Source organism: Benincasa hispida, chromosome 1 (genome assembly GCF_027475165.1).
Source record: "Benincasa hispida cultivar pf3 chromosome 1, pf3_genome.v1.1, whole genome shotgun sequence".
Classification (NCBI taxonomy): domain Eukaryota; kingdom Viridiplantae; phylum Streptophyta; class Magnoliopsida; order Cucurbitales; family Cucurbitaceae; genus Benincasa; species Benincasa hispida.
This window is the reverse complement of record NC_143478.1, coordinates 87,949,787-87,974,124: the sequence shown is the minus strand read 5'-3', so window position 1 is coordinate 87,974,124 and position 24,338 is coordinate 87,949,787. Positions and strand designations below refer to the sequence as shown.

The 24,338-nt window shown below is 37.2% G+C and overlaps 1 protein-coding gene across 23 annotated transcripts in view; it reads left to right on the top strand.

Moving 5' to 3' along the window:
• LOC120082749 (DNA mismatch repair protein MutS, type 2) overlaps positions 1-24,338 on the top strand; it is a 72,634-nt gene that overhangs the window by 16,112 nt on the left and 32,184 nt on the right. For 10 of the 23 annotated variants that reach the window (XR_016531645.1, XM_039038099.2, XM_039038046.2 and 7 more), the window contains 8 exons: positions 865-1,032; positions 1,115-1,198; positions 1,477-1,527; positions 17,447-17,503; positions 17,650-17,732; positions 18,296-18,425; positions 18,684-18,743; positions 22,424-22,546. Coding sequence is in view for 22 of the 23 variants with exons in the window: in XM_039038099.2 (XP_038894027.1) it covers positions 865-1,032; positions 1,115-1,198; positions 1,477-1,527; positions 17,447-17,503; positions 17,650-17,732; positions 18,296-18,425; positions 18,684-18,743; positions 22,424-22,546 (756 nt within the window). In the remaining variant the exon portion in view is untranslated. Of the gene's footprint in view, positions 1-864; positions 1,049-1,114; positions 1,199-1,476; positions 1,528-17,446; positions 17,504-17,649; positions 17,733-18,295; positions 18,426-18,683; positions 18,744-22,423; positions 22,547-24,338 lie in introns of those variants that run through there. The other 13 variants (XM_090316928.1, XM_090316932.1, XM_090316938.1 and 10 more) reach the window with 6 other exon arrangements.

The following is a 24,338-nucleotide window of genomic DNA, read 5'->3' as shown; positions in this document are numbered from 1 at the left end:
ATTCAAACCCTAACTCACAAAGCCGTCAACGAATATTCTAAACCCTAAAACAAAGTATGGCTGTGATTCCATGTACTCTGTACTTTTGGAGAATGAATTTCTTATCATTTAATCAGATAAAAGATACATATATATAGGAGAATGAGAAATCCTAATCTAGAATATATAAAATTACAATAAAGGACGACTGTACATATTAATTTAAATATATCTTATAACAACTAAGGGCATGTGAAGGCATTTCAATTCAAACAAATATAGTGCAGAAAAAATAAAGAAGAAGAAGAAGAACGAAACAATATAATGCAAAAAGAAAACGTTAAAGGTTTTGGGAAGAAAACATCACCAGGATGAAGCGTTTAAGATGAGCTGAACCAAATCAATCTATCCAAGAACAACATTTGTCTCTGATTTATCTCTAGCCATAATTTTGAAATCAAGGGTTTGACTGCATTGATCCATAAGTGAGGCCTCAAAGGTAAAGGTAAGACCAATAAAACTGGAGGACCAATACTCTTGGCCGTCGGATAAAACACCCACTGCAAATTGAAGATACTGAATAGTTTGTATCAACAAGCCATTGAGAAAGAACTTTCACAAAATATGTGATTGAGATTCCCCTTCCGCATGGCAAAAACAGCAAATAGGAGGCAAAAGACATGAAGTAGGAAGCCTCCTCTGAAGCACATCAGCTGTATTCAGATAACTATTAAACAAAATCCAAGAAGGAACGTTAATTCTTTTTTGGCATTTTTATCTCCACAAAGTTTTTTACAGGTCTTTTGACATAGGAGAAGAATCCGCCTGCTAACAATTCTGTAATTACTCCTTTCTACTTCAATGTGCTCTGTCTTTTTGTTAAAGGTGAAATCTGCAATAGAACATGCTCAAAGGAGTCTGCCAATGGATGGAAATGAAGCAATAGCTATTGCAGCTCTTCTACAGTTTGCTGATATGTTGCAATTTAATTTGAAAACAGCAATCAAAGAAGATGCTGATTGGTCTGCACGTTTTATGCCCCTAACAAAAGTGGTAAATAAGTATCTGGGTATGACCTTAACCACTGCTCTATTCTGTAATATAATATGACGTCTTATTTAAACCTTGATTGTAGATAATGGGAATGCTTGTAAATCAATCATTGATTAAACTGATACTGAATGCTGTAGATGAAGATGGCTCGGTCAAAGATTCTGCGGTTCGCTCCTTATAAACTTGCTGGTTTTAGTTTTTTTACTTACATATGCTTTTCACATTTAGAACCCTAATAATTTTGTCTTAAACGCTCATCTTCATATTTTAATTTTCATTTGGTTATTTATGTCATTTCCTTCACATTTCATTTATGGAGAAAATATATTAATATTTAAGTATGTAAACTTGAGTATGTAAATTTGAGAACATCTGTTATTTATTTATTTATTTTTTCTTAATTTACCATGGTCCATAATCTCTCTCTCTCTCTCTCTTAATTAGAGTTATGCCTTAAGAGAATCTCGAGATCAAGTTCGCAAGCTTGAAAAAAAGGTGACGTCTATTTTTCTTTTATTGAAGTTTCGAGGAAGCTTTGTTGTTCAGGGATTTGTTAATTCTTTTGACATAAGGTTTAGTTATATTTGATGAATGACAATGAGGGTTAATATTGGGCTACAGCATTGGAATATGTTTATAATGTTTGCTTTCGTGGTGTTTGAGCTTTAAAAAACGCTGGGAGTAATCTTTAGTTTTTCTTTGCCTTCAGAATTGAAAGGTTTATATTCCGGGATTTCTTCTTCAACAAGAAATGCAAAACTTTTGATTGAAATTATGAAAGGAAACTAATGCTCAAATGATGTTTGATTGAAATTATGAAAGAAAACTAATGCTCAAATGATACAAACTCCTTGAGAGAGTGAATAAGGGAAATAAATAAAAGCCTTTACAAAAATAAAAACATCCCAATTTATGATATATCTGTCAGGCCACCAATCATCCATCAATACAAGAGGAGGGGTAATAGGGTAATTGTGTAGAGTTAGTTATCATGTGGGAGTGAGGAACGTTAGAGATGGGCAGTGGGGGATCAAGGGGAGCGTGGTGAGTATCCTTGTAGAAAGGGGGGGGATATAGCAGTGTAGGGGGAGGGGGGTTGTTTTTCATCTTTTTGCTGAACTAAGCCTTTCTCACAATGAGAGGGAAGAGTTGTATTACCTTAGGGCAAGTTCTTATTCAATAATATCACGTGGTAAGGGAATGCCTTACAATGTCACATAAGGGAAAAAAAAAATCAGCAAAAAACTTAGATTTTTAGTTTTTGAGTTTTAAGATTATGTGCAATTGGTTTCTAAGTTTTTAAAATGTATTATCTTTTGTCCCTGAGTTTTTAAATAGGTTTGAAAGGTCCTAGTTAGGTGTTAAAAAATTGGTTTGAGTCGACAAAACGAGCCGAATTGAACCAAACCAAACCGAATCAACTGGTTAAGTTTGGTTTTCTTTAAAATAAATGGAATCTCGGTTTTGTAGCAAAGAAAACTGAAAATGTTGGTTCGGTTCTCAGTTTATTGTGGCGAAAATCTATATATGTGTGTGTGTGTTTTATATTTATTTAAATTAAATAAGCCCAGCCCATAGTTTTTCGAATTCAAAGAGGCCCAATTCCCCACCCACCCATGATCTCATGTCACATGTCATGCCAGCTTTCTTTTCTCCTTTATTCATGGGAAGTGATGATAAAAGACCCTAAAATTCTCATTTCTCAAATCTCACCTTCAGCCTCAATTCAAGCACACCCCACCGCCATTTTTTTCCCTTCAGTTTCCATGCTCAGATTCTTCTACCAGCCAGCATCCTCCAACCTCCCATCTTCTGCATAGTTGCCAGCCCTGCTAGCCTCGTTGATTATTGTTGATCCATTGCCACGCCAACCTCTGAACCATTCCACCTCAGATTCTTCTACCAGTAAACACCCTCAGGCCTCCAATTTTTTCCTTAGTGGCCAGCCATACTAGCCTGTTTTTTTGTTCATTTAGGGAGTATTTGGGGCACTTAGTTGGTTATATAGTCAGTAGTTATTATAGTTTGTGGATTATAATAGTTTGTTGGTTATAATAGTTTATGTTTGGGATGCAAATTATTTTAGTCTTGGCAGGAAATAGTAAACACTGTAACAAATATTTTAAGAGAGGTTTAGTAGGAAATAGAACACTGTAACAAGTAGTAAACACTATAATAAATAGGGATTTGAAATAGTAATACTGTAGTTAGTAGTAGGTAATAATAGTTGGAACACCAACTATTATAATTGAAGCCCCAAACATAGTATGGGATGTAATAGCCCACTCCACCTTCTTGAAAGTGGTGCTGCAAACACCCCCTTAATGAACTTAGAGTTTAAAGTGATTAGTCTGTTTATGCTTAGGAAATCTGCCGACCACCGCCCTTGTGCAAGCCTCCACAGAAAGCCACAGATCTATGTTTTTTCCTCTAATTTTTTTCTCAAAAAAACTGACCTGAATCGAATCAGGGTGGTTCAATTAAAAAATCAAAACCGAGTTGTATTCATTTTGGATTGGTCTTCAAGATTGAAAACTGACATGTTCACTTCGGTTTGTGGTTCTGTCCAAAATCAGACCGAACCGAATAGTGAACACCCCTGGTTGCAATATTTTTTTTTTATTAATTTAAATTGCAAAATAATTTTATAAAATTATTTATTCTCTCTAAAATTATTTTTTAAACTTATTTTTCTAATTTAAAATGTTGTACAATTATTTAAAATAATAAAAAAATTACTTCAAAGTCCTTTTAATTTTATTCTTAAATATTTAGGGACTAAAATGGTACATTTTGAAAACTCAAGGGCCAAATGAACTTGTTCTAAAAAAATTCGAGGACTAAAAAGGTATGTTTTAAAAATTTATGGACCAAACACACCTATTCTTAAAAACTCAGGGATTAAAAAATAGTTTTATCAATATATTTTATGTGGAATCAATGTGGACTCCAATCTTAGACATTTCTTTATTGCTCAGGTCGTACATCTGTTAGCTTGATGTGATCCAGGCCTAAACCATTAACAAAGGACCACATGATGATTCTTTCTTAATTTTCTGGTTTTTCTCTTAATCTGCAAGCCACCTTTTTAAGGACTGTTTTAGTCTTCTTAGTCTAGAAGAGGATAAAACCAGCCCACCCTTGTTGTCCCACCACTTCCAAAGATCTTTCAATTACCTGACACACTCTTGTTATTTAACCAACTATTACAAAATCTGAATGGAAATGGTCCCCATTCAAAAGCCCTGGCTTCAAACAAAAGAGGGAAATGGTCTGATATAATACGTGTTTGCCTTGATACTCTTGAATTCTCAAAGATCTTGTCCCAATTATTAGAAATAAAGAATCTATCAATAAGAGATCTTGAAACCACTTCTCCTTCTCTTGACCACGTAAATCAACCATTGGAAAGAGGAATTTCAAGCAAATTAGATTCTCTGATGAAATCGTTGAACTGCCTCATTTCTCTTGTTGCTCTTCTCATTGGAAGTCTCTCCTGCCTTCGCCGGATACAATTAAAATCCCCACCAAGACTCCATGAATCTTCACATCGTTCAACTAAGGAAGACAATTCTAACCAAAGTCTTGTTCTTTCTCTATAATTATTCGGACCATACACGTGTGTTATCTGGCACACTTTCTTACATGTTGTTAGGCATTTTACTGTTAAAGAGAATTCAGCTTTAAATACCTCTGAAACTGAAATTTTTCTTTCATCCCACGTAGTCAAAAGGCCTCCTGATCTGCTCGTTGCTTCTACAAAAGTCCACCCCACCTCCTTTGAACTCCAAATAATTTTTATGAATGATAAATCAAAGCTGTCTCTCTTTGTTTCTTGAAGTAGCACTAGATCCGGATTAATCTTTTTCAAGAATCTTTTAATCGTCGATCTTTTTGCCTTATCACCAAACCCCCCGATATTCCACGAGATAATCTTCATATGGCCAGCACGCTTCAATGAGCTTTTCTGAAGGAATTAATGTATACCCCTGCTCATCCAAGGGTCCAATATAGAATGCAACTCCTGAGGTATGTTGGATTTGTTGAAAGGGGCAAAAATAAATCCTTCTTCCTTTTCTGTCCCCTGTTTTTTTTCTTCTTGGAATAGATGATCCAATGCCTTGTCAATTTCAACTAATTCTTCGTTAGCCTCGTGTTCTTCTTCAGGATCTGCTTCCTCAAATTCCCTCACTGCTCATGCTTGCAATTGACTCTTCATCGTTTTCTTGTGATATACTTCTTGAATTGTATGAATCATTGCTTGAATTACCTTGCACAAAAGAGATATTTGAGTCTGATAATTTATTGATTGATTGAACAAAAGAATTTCGCTTAGAATTTAATCTTACTGACCTTTTCGGATTGCTGTTGGGAAGTTGAAGCCTAACACAACTTTCCTCAAGAAGATCCGAATTTGCAATAAAGGACCATGATTTGATAAAGGATCTTCTTTTTTATGCAAAATGCTTAGGGAATGGCTTGAAAAGATGAGTACACCTTTTAGTAATCGAGGGGACTTCGATCTCTCTGCTTACAATAGTCTCCTGAGTAATTGGGGAGGCTTATGGTATTAGAGTATTCTGATCTACTGATTTCTTTTGAAGGGAGAATGACTTTACATCTTCAACTTCCATATTGTTATATAAGACAATTTTGGCTTGAGTAATGGGAGAAATCCTAGTGGTAGGTGCAGCAGTAAATTCTGCCTTATTGGAATTTTCGAAGACCATCGGGGAAGATCAAGAGACAATTTTTGAAATTTTGTTTTCCCGCTTACTGATGTTATGCCGATTTGGTTATCCTCTTGGAAACAGCCTTCTATGGAACTCTCTCTTCTCAATAAATCCTTGTTAGTGTTCACACCAAGCTGGATTGGGTTTGAGGAAGGCTGCTCCGTCGATCGCATCTGTGTGAATGGTTGCTTCGGCGGACTCTGTGACCGTATCTCACTTTGTTTCTTTGAAGAACTGTTACTGACCGGATTTCTGAAAAAATTGGAATTGTTTCCAGCTGCTTCAAGGAATAACCATTCAGGTCTTAAAAAAACCGGTTCCACTTCATCTTTCAACATTTGGTTAATCCGAACTAAATCAATTTGATTAGCAAAGTCTTTCATATATAAGTCCCCTTTAACTTTAGGGAGAGGATCTTGAAGCTCTATGTCTCCGTAATTTAGAAAGATATTACCACACTTCACATCTGAAATTTCTTTAGTGGCTGGCATAAAACCACAAAGATTCTCTGGCTTGATTTTTTGCTTCAGCTACATTTATCAAATTTAAAATATCATTTGAAATACTCTAATCCTCCAAAGTAGGCGCCTATGGCTTCAAATTGAAAAAGATATTTAGGAAGTTAAACAAATCTCAGCAGAAAACCTTTTTGGTGGTGGGGATGCTTTAAAATTTCTCTTCCAAACAGAGGAAGTTCAGGGGATTGAAAAGAAGAATCCACTGTTTTCCATATAAATTAACAAAGACTGCATACCTCAGGAGCTCAATTCTCTAATTGAAAAATGTGAACTTACTTTTGGGTAATCATTGTCCGGAGCTCATTAAACCTTAATAGCAGTATGAAGATCATCGCATGGAATATCAGAGGGCTTGGTGATAGGAATAAAAGATTGGCAATCAAAAGAGTTTGAAAAAAATAAACCCTGATATAGTTCTTCTCCAGGAAACAAAGAAAGACAGCTTTGATCTACCTTTTATTGAAAGCTTATGGAGCTCTAAAGAAGTAGGCTGGGCTTTTGTGGAAGCTTCGGGAAGAGCAGGAGGTATTCTATCTATGTGGGATGAAGCCAAAATTTCAGTTTCAGAAATTTCAAAAGCATCATACTCTTTGACCTTAAAATGTCAAACAATTTGTTGAGAAAGTTGCTGGGTAACAAATGTGTATGGTCCGAATTGCTACAGAGAAAGGGACAGCCTTTGGGCTGAATTGTCTTCTATATTAGAATCTTGTGATAAGCCATGGTGCCTCGGAGGGGACTTTAATTGCATCCGAAGAAGACAGGAAAGATTTCCAATAGGAAGATCTACAAGAGAAATAACAAAATTCAATAAGTTTATTCGAGAATCAAGTTTAATTGATCCATGTCCAATGGAAAATTCTCTTGGTCAAGAGAAGGAGTAATGCCATCAATATCCCTCATCGACAGATTTTTTGTTTCTCAAAATTGGGATGAATTCTTTGAAAATTCAAGAGTATCAAGACAAGCTCGAACCATTTCCGATCATTTTCCCCTTCTTTTTGAAGCTGGTGCCTTTGAGTGGGGTCCTTCCCCTTTTAGATTCTGTAATAGTTGGCTAAAAAATAAGGAATGCTGTCGGATAATTGAAAACCATAATTCAGATAGAACAGCCTTGATAACATTGACCCACAGAATCTGGTGCGATTTCTTGACAGCTGGCCCTATCAACATCTGCTGCACATTTAGGCTAAATTCTGCTCCAAAGGACCAGCTCAAATTGAAGACATTGAAGAGCGAGAACCAGCAACTTTGTGCATAAACGCAGTTAAAAAATAGGTGCTGTTGGTCTTCCCCATTCTCCTTACACAAAACACACATATTGGGGGAGAGAAAATGAGAGGCAAGCTTCTTTTGCAGCACACTTGAGCAGTTTAGGGACCCAAAAACCATTATCCAAAGGACTATGTTTATTCTCCTTGGGCTTTTTGATTTTCAAAGAGCTTCATGAAGTAGAGGATCCATTCGGGGGGCTTTGCAAAGAAAGTTGGATAAGGATTTGACCGAGAAGGATCCATTGGTTTCCAAAGACCAAAACCTTGAATCTGGGCGATCTTGCACCTTTAGGCTAGAGATGAGGCTTAACAATTCTTGAAAATCCGAAATCTCTTCATCTTTTAAGTGCCTCCTAAAAGAGATGCTCCAAGAGTCGGTGGTGTGGTCCCAATGCTCTCTCACAGAGCCATTTGAATGAGTGGTCAATCTATATAATCTAGAAAATCTGGATGAAAGGGGAAGATTGCCTACCCAAGTATCTAACCAAAAGCCAATATTAAGCCCATTGCCCAAGACAAACATAGACAGATTTTCCACTATCAACCAAGCTCTTGAAATGCTGATCCATGGGCTTCTAAGGCAGCCCACTGCTTTATCGGAAGTGCGACCCCTTGAAATGCTACTGCTATGTATACTTTTGACCACTCTACACCAAAGGGAAGAGCTTTCCAGCTGGAATCTCAAGCCTCATTTTGCTAAAAGAGCTAGGTTTTTCTCTTTTAAGCCACCCAAACCGAGGCCACCTTCTTCATAAGATTTGGACACAAGTTCCCATTTGGCTAAATGATTTAGTTTGCCCCCTTTGTGGCCTTCCCAAAAGAAATTCCTCAATTTTCTTTCTAAGATTTGCAACACTTTATTAGGAATCAAGAAGGTAGACATGTAATAAGTGGGGAGGTTTGAGAGTACTGACTTACAAAGGGTTGCTCTACCTCCTCTTGAAATGTTGTATCTTCTCCATTTATCAAGAGTTCTTTGAATTTTATCAATAATAGGCTGCCAGAAATCAGTCTTCTTCGGATAACCTCCCAAAGGAAGTCCTAAATAGAGAAGGGGAAGTTGCTCTGCTTTACAATTGAACTTTTTTGCCCACTTATCCAACATGTCTTGGTCAATGTTTATACCACAAAGGGATGATTTCTCCCAATTAATTTTCTGTCCAGAACACCATTCAAAGAGGTCAAGAGTAGCTCGAAGAGATTCTAACATATCATCATATTTGCAAAAAATAAGGGTGTCATCGGCAAATTGCAAAATAGAAATGTGGACTTGATCTTTTCCAACCAAAAACCTTCAAAGCGATTTTTCTCATGCAACCGGTTGATTAAGGCATTTAAGACTTCTCCCACAAGGATGAAGAGGTAAGGAGAAAAGGGGTCTCCTTGCCTAATTCCTCTAGATGCCACTATCCTTCCACGAGGCCTTCCATTGATAAAGATGAGAATTTTGGATTGGTGATGCATTCCAAAATCCAAGATATCCATTTTGAGCTGAAATTCTTTCCAATTAGAACTTTTTCAAGGAATGACAAGTCCACTCTATCAAATGCTTTCTCCAAATCAAGCTTTAGAAGCCATCCTTTCTTCCCTTTCGATCTATAGTCCTCGACTGCTTCATTTGCAATTAGGATGGGGTATAGGATCTATCTTCCTTTGATAAATGCACTTTGAGTGGGGGCAATTATGCTTGGCATGATCCTTTTTAGTCTTTCCACTAGGGCCTTTGCTATTATCTTGTAGAAGAGGGTGGTGAGACTAATTGGTCTGAAATCTTTGACTTTCATTGCATCAGTCTTTTTTGGAATTAGACAAATAAAGTTCTCTTTAATGATGCATGAATTGAGCTTACTGTTTCTGTAGAAATCATCAAACATTTTTATTAAGTTGTCTTTCAGAATATGCCAAAAATGGATGAAGAATTCTGGTGTGAAGCCATCCGGCCCTGGAGCCTTATTCCTTCCTAACCCTTTCACTGCCAGCTTGATTTCTAGGGCAGAAAAACTTACAACCAGCTGCTCATTTTGACTTCTTGAGACTCTTGACCAGTCAAGGTTGATAGGAATGACTCGAGGATCATTACCTTTTGAGTATAAAGATGAGTAGAAGGCCAGAATAATATCTTCAACATCCCGGGTGGATTTGGTTGGAATATCTTGATCATTAAGCAATTCTGCAATCAAGTTCTTCCTCTTTCTGGTTGATAGGAATCTGTGGAAGAAAGAAGTGTTTTCATCCCCTTCTTTTAACCATTTTAGTTTGCATTTTTGAATGAGGCTTCTTTCTTCTAATTGGTAAAAGGCTAGAAGATCTGCCTTCAAGGAAAAGGCTGCATCTTCTTCACTGACTTGAGGGTATTCTCCCACTGTTTGAGAGTCTATTCTATAAATTTCTGCTAGTAAGCTGTCCTCTTTCATCTTCTTCTCTTTTTCATAGTCATGAAACCATTTTTTTAGGACTGATTTTGTTTCTCTTAAGTTGTGGAGAGAGTAAAACCTGCCCATTTATGTTTTCCTTCATTTTCAAAGATTTTTCAATCAATTTATAGCAATCTTTGTTGCTCAGCCAGCTGTTACAAAACCGAAATGGTGAGGGCCCCCATTCAAAAGCTCCTTCATCTAATGTAAGAGGAAAGTGATCTGACATGGTTTTAGCTTGTCTTGTAACCCTTGAGTCATCGAAAACTTCTTCCCATGTGTTTGATACAAGAAAGCGATCTAGGAGAGATCTTGAAGCCCCATTACCTTTCCTTGACCAAGTGAATTGTCCATTTGATAGTGGAAGTTCCAGCAGGATGTTTAATCTAAACTTATTGAAGTTATTCATGTCTTACGATGCTCTACCAACTGGAAATCTCTCATGCCTCCTTCGAATGCTGTTGAAATCTCCCCCAATACACCATGGATCATCAGATTTTTCTGCCAAAGAGGATAATTCTACCCAAAATCTTCTCTTTTCTCGGTAATCACAAGGCCCATAAACATTTGTTATCCAACAGATCTTTTTGTTTAACGTTTGACATTTGATTGAAAGGGAGAATTCATCTTTTGAGTTGTCAGTGACTAGAATTTTGCTCTCATCCCACATTGAGAGTATGCCTCCCGATTTTCCTTTAGCTTCCACCAACACCCATCCTACCTCTTTTGAGCTCCAAAGGCTTTTGATAAATGAACCCTCAATTCTGTCTTTTTTTGTTTCTTGGATAAGGACAATATCCGGATTGACTTTTTCTAGAAATCTTTTTAGAAGCAGTCTTTTTGATGAATCCCCTAAACCTCTTGTGTTCCAAGTCACTATCTTCATTGAGGCTCTCTGTGAATTCTTCAACACTTTTCCTTATGATCAAGCTAAAATGAAATCACACTCTTTTATGATGGAGTGTAGATTCTGTGGTGCATCTGACAAATTTAGAGGGGGGTGTTTCGGCTGGGAAATTGACTATCTGCAGAGAAGTTATCATTTCGGGTACAATGTAGAGGAGGTTGGATAGGACACTCCCTTTCAGGTCTCAAAGTTTGAGGATTGGCTTGTAGGTTAGCACAACTTACTTCAAGAATATCCGGGTTAGAGATGGCTGACCAGGGGTTTTGAAAGGATGTTTGTTTTCTGATGAAGTGTCTGGGAAAAGGTCTTAGCTCAAATGAATTCAATTTTGCAGAAATGTGATGCTTGAGTGGCTTAATCCTTTTCACTTTTTGGATCCGTCTATGGGAGGAAGGAATGGAGATCAAGGCCTTCGGCTTCTCTGTGATTAAGTCTTGAGTAACAAACTTCTCAATTTTGGTTGAAGATGAACTGACATTCTGATTTGGAAGGGTTGGACCGGGTTTTCCCAAGTCAAGTTTGGCGCTTTTGTGAGAAGAATTTGAAGGATCCCGATCCTCTGTTTTACTTTCAATCAGTGGATCTATCTTGGCACCTTTTTGAGAGGAAGTTAAAGGGTCACGCCCCTCTGTAATTTTTTCTTTAAATAACTCTTTGTCTTCTGTAGACGACGCTGAAGGTGACTGCTTGGGAAGGTCAAAAGGCAGAGGCGTGAGGCATGAATGGGGGGCGGCTCAGATTTCGAGCGGCCTCTTAACTTCTTGGCCTTGGATTCAATCTCTCTCATCTTACTTTCTTTATTATCCACAAAGACTCCTGGACTTCTAGATGACTTAATAATGTAATTAGAGGGAAGTAGGAAGTTGAATTTTGAATTTAACGGGTCACAATAAAAGCCTTCATCACGTTTAGCTTCATTAATCTGGATTAAATCAATTGGATTTGTAAAATCCGATTCAAATAAGTCACCACTGACCTTATTAGGAGGGCTGGTTGATATGATATCTCCAAAATTCAAGTAAATTGATCCTCTTTTTTCATTAGATACTTCAATTGTTGCTGGGATAAATCCACAAAGATTCTCCTTTACTTTAATTTTGGCCTCTGAAACATTGATCAAATTAAGTGTCTCCATAGTTATGCTTTCTAATCCCCCAAAGTATTTCCTGGCCTCGAAGGTCTGTTTGCACCAATAATCCAGGGGTAAGTTCTTGATTGAGATCCAACCCCCATAACCCTTGACATAAGCTGGTCTACCATGGGAGGAGTTGTTCCATCTTTCAAATTTCAGATGGAATGAGCCAAATTTCTGCCACTTGCCTGAGAATTTATCTAGTTCATCCAATGAGCTTCGGTCCATTGTTACCAGGGCATTTTCTGCAAATAGAGGATTGATAATAACATTAGATTGAAAGTGGTCTTTGAGTACCTTACAAATATCAAGCCAATTATCGAATTCAACAAGGCGTGAGACAATCCAAAGATTAGAGAAATCAGGTTGGAGCACATTAGCTTGCTTGATCACCCATTGATGCAGCCTATTCTGTTTTCTGATCACCGAAACAGGGGACCTCTGTTTTCTTTGGGAAGTCTGTGACTGAAGAGGGGAGCTTAGTGCTGGCATGTCTACAATTGAAGGGGGGGTTGATGAGGAGTTCTTGAGGCAGCCACTGACCATATCATTGAATTCTTGCCAGCCTGAGATTCCATCCCCAAAAGGGATGTGAATGTTTTTCCTTCCACCCGATGATGGCCAGACTGCACATTCTATGAACCAGCCCCTGCTATTTCGGAATTTGGAGAGGCGCATGACTCCCTGATCAACCCTTTCTTTAAGGAGAAAAAATTCGAAAGATGAGCCATACAGTAATCTCTTCAGATTACCCTCTAGCCATTGCACCATTAGTGGGGAAAGGAGAACTTTTTGTCCTTTTTTCAGATCTTCTATGAAAAATCCATTGTTCTCTTTCCACATACAGAAGAAATGGACACCTATTTTGCAACTCTTCACCTCCATGGATTCTGGGGCTGATTGAAGGATTAGGAAACCACCGTGGTTTGGGATGGCAAGGCCAAGGCTGGAGAGCAGGGCTGAAACAGGGGAGGAAAAGAGGTCAGGGAAGGGGAGGGGGTCGGAGGGAGAACGGAGGGGCAGGGGAGGAAGAGGTAGTTAGAGGGAGGGAAGGCTGCAGAAGGCATGGTGGGTTCCGGTGAGGTGGTCGGAGGGGGGAAGCTGGGGGAGGGAGAGGAAGAGGAGAGAGGAGAGAGCATTTTTTTCCCTTTTGTATCTTGGACCTTGGAAGGAATGCGCGTCAAAACCTTTGATAGAGTTGATTGGGAGTTTCTTGAAAAAGTTCTCCATGAAAAAGGCTTCCACTCAAAATGGATATCTTGGATTATGGGCTGTATATCCAATCCTAAATTATCCATATTCATCAATGGAAGGCCTAGAGGAAGAATAATGGCATCAAGAGGAATTAAACAAGGAGACCCCCTTTCTCCTTTCCTTTTCCTTTTAGTAAGTGAAGTACTTTCAGCCTTGATCAAAAGAATTCATGAAAAAGGTTTGTATGAAGGTTTTGTAGTAGGAAAGGATAATATCCATATTTCAATTCTCCAATTTGCAGACGACACCCTCTTATTTTGTAGAAACGACGATGGAATGTTAGAGATTCTCCAGAAAACTTTTACATTATATGAATGGTGCTCTAGTCAGAAAATAAATTGGGAAAAGTCAGCCATATGTGGAATTAATATTGAAGAATCCAAGCAAGAAGCCGTGGCATCAAGGTTAGGCTGTAAATCTTTACAGCTGCCTTTTTTATACTTAGGTCTTCCTTTGGGCGGTTATCCAAAGAAAATAGACTTTTGGCAGCCGGTGTTAGACAAGTTTCAGGGTAAACTCGATAAATGGAGAAGGTACAACCTCTCAAGAGGTGGTAGAGCAACTCTATGCAATTCAGTGCTTTCAAATCTATCGACCGATTATATTGTCTTCTTTCTTAATGCCAGAAAAGGTTATTTCTTCTATGGAAAGAATCATGAGAATTTTCTTTTGGGAAGGACATAAAGGAGGAAAACTAAATCATTTGGTAAAATGGGAGATTGTATAAAAAAAAGTTGAAGATGGGGGCTGGCACTAGGAGGTTTAAAAAACAGAAATTTGGCTCTTCTTGCCAAATGGGGGTGGCATTTTTTCCATGAAAATTCCTTTCTATGGGCACAAGTAATAAGGAGTATTCATGGCAGAAGTTTTGGCGATTGGCACACTCTGGGAAAGTCCTTTTGGAGCCTTCAAAGTCCTTGGATTAGCATATAAAAAATCTGGTTGAAAGTAGAAGCCTTGGCTGTCCTCAAACTGGGAAATGGTAGCAGATTTGCTTTCTGGCATGACTCTTGGGCTGGTAATTCACCACTTAAACTCAGTTTTCCCTCTTTATTTAGAGTTGTTTCCAACCAAAATGGTTCTATTATGGACCATTGGGATTCACAAACACTCTCTTGGTCTCTACCCTTCAGAAGACTATTAAAAGAAGAAGAAATACCAGAATTTCAGACTTTGCTCTCCTTGATTTCCAGCATAAAGCCTTCTTCCAGACCTGACTCTCGATCTTGGTCTTTAGAAGCAAGTGGTTCATTCACGGTAAAATCATTGTCTAACCATCTTGCCTTGGCCTCACGTATTGACACCCACCTTTTAAAAGCTTTGTGGAAGACCAATAGCCCTCGAAGAGTGAACATTACAGTCTGGATCTTGCTGTTTGGATCCTTAAACAGTGCATCAGTTCTGCAACACAAGCTGCCCTGCCATTTTATTTCTCCAAATCAATGTGTTTTATGTAAATCAGCAGGGGAAGACTTGCAATACTTGTTCTTTGACTGTTCCTTTGCAAGAAATTGTTGGTTAGTCCTTTTTAAATCCTTCAATATCAGCTGGGTGTTTGACTTTACTTGTAAACAGAATGTTCAGCAGTTACTCACTGGTCCTATCCTCAAAAAAGCCCCAAATCTGATTTGTTACAATGCAGTAAAAGCAATATTAGTTGAAATTTGGTTCGAAAGAAATCAAAGAATCTTTCAGGATAAAGAACACACTTGGTTCTTCCGCTATGAGGCCGCCAAACTTAATGCTTCTCAATGGTGTTCTCTTTCAAAGCACTTTGATGCCTACTCACTTCAAAATTTATGTTTGAATTTGCAAGCATTCATCTTCCCAGTTTGAATATGTTTCAAGGAGAAGGATCATTACTACCCAATTTTGAAGACTCAAGGAGCTAGGTTTATTTTATGATTCTCTTGTTTCCCTCTTGGCTTGTATTTTGGCCATAAAAAAGAGGACGTTTTCTCTGTTTTTTCAAATATTCTGTAAGCTTCATATTTTCCGTCTTTGTCTGAGTTCTATGGATATGATGAGGACGTTAAGGGGGTGTCAACCTAGTTGAGATGCCCGGGTGCGTTTCCCGATCCCTTATCTTGTATCGATCCTATTCAAGTACACATCTCTTGTACTTTCTTTTTATGAATTAATAAAATGTTTGTTTCCCTTTATAAAAAGAAGTAGGAGCATTTGAGTGGAGACCCTCACCGTTTCGTTTTTGTAACAATTGGTTGAGCAATAAGGAATGCTGCAAATTGATTGAAAAAACTCTAAGGAAGGGGGAAAAGCACCATTGGGCAGGCTTTGCTCTCTCCACAAATTTGAGAGAGATTGAATCAGCTCCTAAGAAATGGTTTCATGAATATGGGAAAGGGATGAAGTTGAAGGAGGAAAGCTTATTAAATGAAATTCAAAGAAGGGATCCACTGACAGATGAGGAATTTTCACAAAACAGGGTTGAAGAAGCAACCATTTCCTTGAAAGCAGACCTGCTGGCCTTATATCAACAGGAAGAAAAAAGCCTCATTCAAAAATGTAAGTTAAAGTGGTTAAAAGAAGGAGACGAGAATACCTCTTTCTTCCATAGATTCCTATCTACTAGAAAAAGGAAAAATCTGATTGCAGAATTGCTCAATGATCAAGAACCTCCAACCAGATCCACCCGGGACATTGAAGACCTCATTTTGGGCTTTTACTCCTCTTTGTACTCTAAAGTGGTTTTCGCTCTTCAATGTCTTTAATTTGAGTTGGGCTTTTGGGGCAGATTTTAGACTAAATGTCCAGTAGCTGTTGATTGGTCCGATTCTCAAGAAATCTCATCAGATTCTGTGGGTCAATGCTGTAAAGGCTGTGTTAGCTGAATTGTGGTTTGAACGCAACCAAAGAGTCTTCCAAGACAAGGAAACTCCATGGTTTTCAAGATATGAAGCAGCCAAGCTGAAAGCCTCTCTTTGGTGCTCCCTCACAAGCTCCTTTGCAGCATACTCTAGTCAGGAAATTGTCTAAATTGGCATTCATTTCTTTCTTCAGCATTCTGAAGTCCAAGCTACAAAGAAGCTTTAGTTCTCAAGGCTGTGTTTTCTTTTTTCTTTCTTAATTTTCCAGCTCGGTTTTTCTTTCTTGCTTTTAAGCTTTGTATCCCATTGTATTGCTTTAATTTAGAGGATTTTCTAGTGTTCGGATGTGATGATGGGTGCTAAGGGGGTGTCAACCTAGTTGAGATGTTCGGGTGCTGATCCTTTTGATTTCCTTGTAATTTGAGCATTAGTCTCACTTCATTTTCTTAATGAATAAAGAGACTTGTTTCTTTTTTAAAAAAAAAACAGCATTAGCTACTAATGCAGCCAAGCAAGAGGATAGAGTTCCAAAGAAATTCAAGTGCCTTTTATTAGTGGGAGCAGCCCCTTTAAATAGGCCAAGGGGCTGAAAACAGAAGCTTGACAGCTGGACAAACTAATCTTGGCAACTAACTAAAACATTACAACCTTACAAAAGACTAATTAAAACATAAGGGATAACTCCTTCGATGATAATGTTACTCAAATCCTAGTTGGTCTGTCATTCAAGCCTCAATCGGATTTGATTTGGTCAATTGTGGAAGAAAGCATTGCTTGCTGAAAGTTGGTTTTAGGAAGCCAAAGGGTCTTTCAAGTCAAATCTCTCACATCACTAGAGCGTTTTGAAATTGCAATGCTTTTTGTTCTCTCGTGGTGTTCCTCTTGGTGCAAGTTATATGTTTGACTTGATGTGCTTTTATTTTCTTTGATTAGCTTTATTTTTGCACACTTTTGGATGCTTATTTTTGTATTCTCATTATTTCTATTCTTATTTCAGTTTGAACATTAGTCTCTTTTCAATAAACCAATGAAAACTTCGGTTTCCTTTCCCAAAAAAAAAAAAAAAAAAAAGAGAGAAAGAAAAAAAACATAAAGGAAAAGGCCAGCAAGACAAAACTAAATACATCTTTTATATTACTCAAGAAAGTTGCCAAGAACTAACAAGAATCAGAAAAGAATCTCAATAAGAGATGTCCTACATCAGCTACCTTTGTTTCCATAATATAATTTGCCTGCTAATGAGATTCGTAATATCATGCTGCTGCCTTTGATTCAAATAATAAAACTTTCTCTGAGCTCGATGCTATAAGTGCACTTCTTAATACTAAATTCAACATCATTTCTTTATGTACAGTTACATCAGTTAATGGACAGCTTAGTTAGGAATGCAAAGAGTGGAACTTCCTTTTTGGTAAGAAGCATCAGATTGGACTTGTATTATGTATTGACTCATTTGTTTGTTTTCAAATAAATGTTCATTTATGATGATAAGAAACATATGTAAGTTAGTGGACTGATTGTTTATCTTTCTAATGATACTATACAATTTTGGCTTAGGAAGTGGAAATCGTTGATGGAAGGTGGTGTATAAAATCAGAGGGTGATCAATTAATGGATGTTAAGGGTCTCCTGTTGTCCAGGTTCATCCATGCATTCATGTTCCGTTGCATCAGCTTATGAATTATGCTTTTTGGCCCTCTTTCTCATGCTAAGTAATGCTGGTAATGAAAATGTTGTTTATCAAATGCAGTATTTTCTATTGAAAAAAATAAGAAACCTGCAATCATATTAACGAAGCTCTATTGCAAAAGAGGACAAGTCAGAAGTTTTCTTCTTGATAGTATTCCAGCTAGAAGCCAAAAGTATGAGGAAGGAGGGAGGGAGGGAGGGAGGGCGAGAGGGAGGGAGCGAGGGAGGGCGGGCGGGAGGGAGGGAGGTAATTATATACTTTGTTATGCTGTACATATGAGGAAACAAATGATGAAAATAAATTATTAATTAAACAATATAAGGATAGGGTTCTATCTCTAATAACGCAACTAAAAAAATTATAATACCTTCCGGGAATTTGTACATTGTATGCTAGTGAAAAACCGGATAGCAGTTAAATTTGAAGAATTTGTATGCATTTCCCCCAACTTTTTCTTATAAAAGGAGATCAGCTCCTAAATGTTCCTCATCTGAGAAGAATATATTGTTGTAGTGATACAGGGACTGGTTTCATCTTAGAGCCACTCTCTGCCGTTCCTTTAAATGATGAGTTGCAACAAGCAAGGGCTTCAGTGGCAAAAGCTGAGGAAGATGTTCTCTTTATGCTAACTGAAAAAGTATGGGTGAGATGGTTCGAAAATAATAGGTGACCATAAACGTCAAAAGTTAGAACACCAGCGTTAATTTTGAAAACTACGTTGTTTTTTATGCAACCATCATCCTTCTGGTGATTTGAAGTTTATTTATATATTTAGAGTATATTAGTTTATGATATGATGTTAAATCATATTTAAACCTAAAATTTTAAGCTTTTAGGTTAGAATTAATACAGTTTTAATATCAATTGATGATATTTTAAAATCTTATATGTTTCGTGACAGGTGAAAATGGATTTTGAAGATATAAACAAACTCATTGGCTGTATAATTGAATTAGATGTGGTGCGTATTTTTCACAACACCGTCATTCCGTTTTTTGGCCAATTCTTGATGTTCTTTTTGAAATAAAAAAGCGCACTAACTATAACTACATCTAGAAGCTTATTGGAGTATCTAAATGAATGATCTATTTTTTTTTTTTTTTTTTTTTTTTTTTTTTGGATAGAAACAATAACTTTCATTGAGAAAGAATGAAAGAATACAATGGCATACAAAAAAACAAGCCCACAAAAAGGGTTTCCAACTAAATAAAATGTTACTTGAGGAATAATTACAAAAAAGCTTCAAAATCGAAGTCCAAAGTGAAACATGAAACTTAACTAAGGACCAAACTTCCCTAGGGTCCTCAAGACCTCTAAACAATCTCGGAATTTTCTCACCCCAAATATCTCACAACGTAACGCACACCCCAACAAACCAAAAAAATCAGCCTCTCTCTAGAAGGCGGATGGAGGAGGAACTCTCCAATCGTCACACGAATATCCCTTTGGCCGGAAATTTGAATCCCAAACTCCAGCAAGATGCAAATCCACACAAACCTCGCAAACTGACAATCCCAAAGTAGGTGATCTAGGTCTTCCTCTGCCTTTCGGCAGAGAATACAGTAGAAAGGACCCATTAGTATTGCCATCTTCCCAACAAGCCTATCTAAGGTGTTCACACGACCTAACAAGACTTCCTAGGTACATAACTTAATTTTCTTTGGTATCGATCCTCTAAAACACATCAATGACCGACTCACTACCAGGAGAAGGATCTAAAAGCAACCTGAAGAAAGACTTACAAGAGAAGCCTTCAAAAGGATTGGGCCTCTAGACATGAACATCCCTCCTTCCCTCCTTAAAAATACACTCATCCAGCAAAGAAAGAAGGGAAGGAACCTCCGCAGTCTCCTTATTGGATAAATGATGATAGAAACTAAAGGAAAAAGACACAGAGCTTCCCGACCATACTAGGAAATCAAAGATCGGGATATTTTTAAGGGAAGACAAATGAAAAAGATGAGGACAAGCATAACAGAGAGGGCTATCCCCCGCCACCGATCTTCTTAAAAGAACGTATCTTTACCATCCCCACAATGTTTAGTTATAAAACATAACTCTCCTTTAATTTCAAAAAATCCTAATTCTTTCAATTTTTTTTTTCAAATTTTAAAAAGATAAATAAGATGTTTTATCACAATATCTCCAAAATCTCCAAAGATTCTATTAAATTAATAATTCAATTAACTTCTCAAATTACCTTAATTTAGGCTTCAAAAACCAAAATTAAATGGCATAAAATCCTTGATACAAATTAAGTCCTTTCAAATATTTAAATTAATTTAAAACCACATAAAATTAATTATCTTTTAAGTTGGCTCCAAAATCCATCAAAGGGAGGCAAAATTCAATATTTTCAAGATAATTAGTTCAAATATCTAATCAATTAAATTCATTTTAACCAATAAAAATTTTTCAATTATTTCAATTTAATCCCAATTTTCAAAAATGAAAGGGAAATTAAAACTCAATAATTTTAGATAACTAACTTAAATTTTCCTGAAATTTAGGATGTTACAATCCCCCACAATGCAACTGACCCAAGGAAAAAAAATGGGAAGCTCAAGCGAGATATCTTTCCAAGGGTTTCGACATGTGCCTTTGACCCCCTTAGCCACCCATTCAAAGGGAAAAGAGCCATGCTTATTCACAATGATCTTATGCCACAAGGATTTCGAATCAAGGGCAAAACGCCAAAGCCACTTAGCCAACAAAACTTTGTTACGTAGCCTTAAGTTTCCAATCTCCAACCCTCCCTGATTCACAAGACCAGATGAGAACCCTTACTTTCATCCTATTGGAATCTTTATGAATATTTGACCACCAGATACTAAAAGTTGTAGCCTGCTCTAGCTTTACATCCCTGTTTGTAGTTCACTGTTGTCTGGGCCATCCTTCTTTGTCTGTGTTGAAGAAACTTTATCCTGAATTTCGTTCTTTGTCGTCTTTGAATTGTGATTCGTGTCAGTTTGCTAAATTTTATCATCTTAGTCCTAGAGCCCATAAACGAGCCAACGCTCCATTTGAGTTAGTTCATTCTGATATTTGGGGTCTTTGTCTAGTTGTGTCCCAAACAGGTTTTTGTTACTTTGTTACTTTTGTTGACGATTATTCTCCTATGACATGGTTATATTTAATGAAAAATCATTATGAGTTATTGTCTCATTTTTGTGTTTTTCATGCTGAAATTCGAAATCAATTTAATGTCTCTATCAAAACCTTGAGCACGGATAATTTCTGGTGAATATTTCTCTCATGTACTTGGATCTTACTTATGTAATCATGGCATCATTCATCAATCCTCTTGTGTAGACACTCCATCTCAAAATGGAGTTGCTGAAAGAAAGAACAGACACCTCCTTGGAACAGCCCGCATCTTATCCTTTCAAATGCATGTTCCAAAGCAATTTTAGGCTGATGCGGTATCTATTGCTTGCTTCCTAATTAATAGAATGTCTTCCTCTGTCCTCAATGGAGAGATTCCTCATCATACTCTTTTTCCTACAAAATCTTTGTTTCCTATTGCCCATAAGATCTTTGGTTGTTGCTTGGGATATTCGTCCACATCGTACCAAATTTGATCCAAAATCTTTGGAATGCATTTTCTTAGGCTATTCGTGTGCTCAAAAGGGTTATCGTTGTTATTGTCCTTCTCTTAATAGGTATCTTGTCTCTCCCGATGTTACATTTTTTGAAGATATACATACCTTTTAGTCCCTTACTGTCCAATCATTGTAAAGGAGAGGAGGATGATCTTTTTATCTATGCGATTACCTCTTCCACATCATTTCCTACTTAACATTCTTCTGTATCTCTTCCTTCTCGCCCATTGGTCACTTGAGTTTACTCTAGGCTATTTCTATCCATGGCTACTACTCACAGTTGGCCTTTGCATCAGCTTGACATTAAGAATACTTTTCTACATGGTGATCTTCAGGAGGAAGTTTACATGGAGCAACCACCTGGGTTTGTTGCTCAGGGGAAGAGTGATAAGGTGTGTCGTCTTCAAAAATCTTTGTATAGACTGAAACAAAGTCCTCATGCATGGTTCAGTAAGTTTAGTCAAACACTCAAATGTTTTGGTATGAAGAAAAATGCTTCTGATCATTCTGTATTCTATTGATGATCTGATAAAGGTATTTGCTGTTTGTGTATGTTGACAATATTATTACCATTGGAAGTGATATATCTGGTATATCTTCTCTCAAGACTTTTCTTCAGGGTCAATTTCATACTAAAGATTTGGGATAATTGAAGTATTTCTTGGGTATTGAAGTAATAAGAAGCAAGAAAGGTATTTATCTGTCATCACGAAAAAAACGTATATGATTTGTTGTCTGAGACTGGAAAACTAGGAGTCAAACCATGTAGTACTCCGATAATACCAAATTTGCAACTTGCTAGAGAAGCTAGGTATAGAAAAAAGATATGTTTTTCTTAAATCTGAGTGATTGAGAAAGACTCAATATATACAAGAGAATTATCAATTAGTGTGCTGAAATTAAGCCGTCAATCTATACCTATAAGGAAAGAATAAAATTACAAGGTATAAGGAAATAATATGAATTAATTCTCTAATTTACAAATGCATAATTAACTTGATTTCCTATATTTAGCTTAATTTCCTACACTCCCCCTCAGGCTGAATGGTATATGCTAGCCATTTCAAGCTTGGAAATTAGTCTACCAAGGTTTGTTCGATGCGAAGCCTTAGTTAATATGTTGGCGACTTGTTGTTGGGACGACACATATCTCAAGTTGATGGTATTTGTCTCAATCTTTTCACTGATAAAATGACAATCTATCTCGACATGCTTCATTCTATCATGATGTATTGGATTTCTTGCAATGGCTATGGTGGATTGATTATCGCACAATACTTCTATAGTGCCTTCAGTCTTAATTTGAAGTTCAGTGAGAAGGCGTTTTAGCCAAATTCCTTCACAAATTCCATAGGTTAATGATCGAAATTCAGCTTCAACACTACTTCGAGCCACAACTTGTTGTTTCTTGCTACGCCAGGTTACTAAGTTTCCCCATACGTAGGAGCAATATCCCGACGTTGACTTACGATCAATAGGGGATCCAACCCAATCTGCATCAGTGTAAACTTCTAGAGATTTGGTCATTGTTTTTCTGAACATAAGGCCTTTTCCAGGATCGCGTTTGAGATATTTCAATATTCTATACACAGCTTCCATATGTTTTCTAGAAAAGGTTTGTTCAGAAATTGACTTACCATGCTAATTGCAAAGCTAATATCTGGTCGGGTGTGAGTCAAGTATATGAATTTTCCCACCAGTCGTTGATACCTGTTGCGATCAACTGATTCATCTTCGAGATTAATTCCAAGTTTTGAATTTGCATCAATTGGTGTATCAGCAGGTTTACAACCGCTCATTCCAATCTCTTTTAAGAAGTCTAAAGTGTATTTTCGTTGGGTGACAGAAATTCCTTTGCTTGATCTTGCTACCTCCATCCTTAGGAAGTACCTTAAATATCCCAAGTTTTTGATCTCAAATATCTTTGACAGGTGTTGCTTCAATCGAGTTATTTCATAAAAAACGTTTCCTTTAAGAATTATATCATCATCGTATACTATTAACACGATGATCTTACCTGGAGAGAAATGTTTGATGAATAGAGTATGATCAAATTGACACCGAGTATAGCCATCTTGCTTCAATATAGTGATAAACTTTTCAAACCAGGCTCGAAGTGACTGTTTCAGTCCATAAAGGGACTTCTTGAGTTTACATACCTTTCCTCAAGTATATTTGTCCTCAAATCTTGGGGGTATATTCATGTACACTTCCTCTACTAGATCACCATTTAAAAATGCATTCTTTACATCAAGTTGAAATAATGGCCAATCTAAATTGGCAGCAATAGAAAGGAGTACCCGGATAGTATTTAACTTGGCGACTGGTGCAAAGGTTTCCTGATAGTCAATCCCATAAGCTTGGGTGAATCCTTTGGCCACAAGGCGAGCTTTGAATCTCTCTATACTGCCATCCGGTTTATGTTTGGTTGAAAAAATTCATTTACATCCAACTGTGCGTTTACCTAGGGGCAAATCTGTAAGAACCCATGTTCCATTTTTCTCAAGGGCCTGCAATTCATCTAGAGTAGCTGCTTTCCATTCAGGCTTTTGTAAAGTTTCTTGTATAGTTTTTGGAATTTTTACCTGATCTAGTGACGTCACAAATTCTCTAAAAAGTGGTGACAAATTTGTATAAGATAAGTGGTACTGTATAGGATGTTGAGTACATGAGCGAACACTTTTTCTTAAAACAATAGGTCTGTCCATGTCTTCTTCTGAAATCTCGTTTACTATTTCAGAGACACTAGGATTTTGGTTTAGATCTTGGCTTTGCTGAACTTGTGTAGATTGTACTTTATTTCTCTCAGGTTTCCTCGTTCTTCGTGAATATCTTGCGTTTCAGAACCACTTACTGAAGGTTGATTTGTTTAGCGGGTGTACCATCAGCAATTCGAACGGAGAGGTTTCCCCTATGGGGAGAGAGATGAAAATAAAGATTTATCACCTGTCATA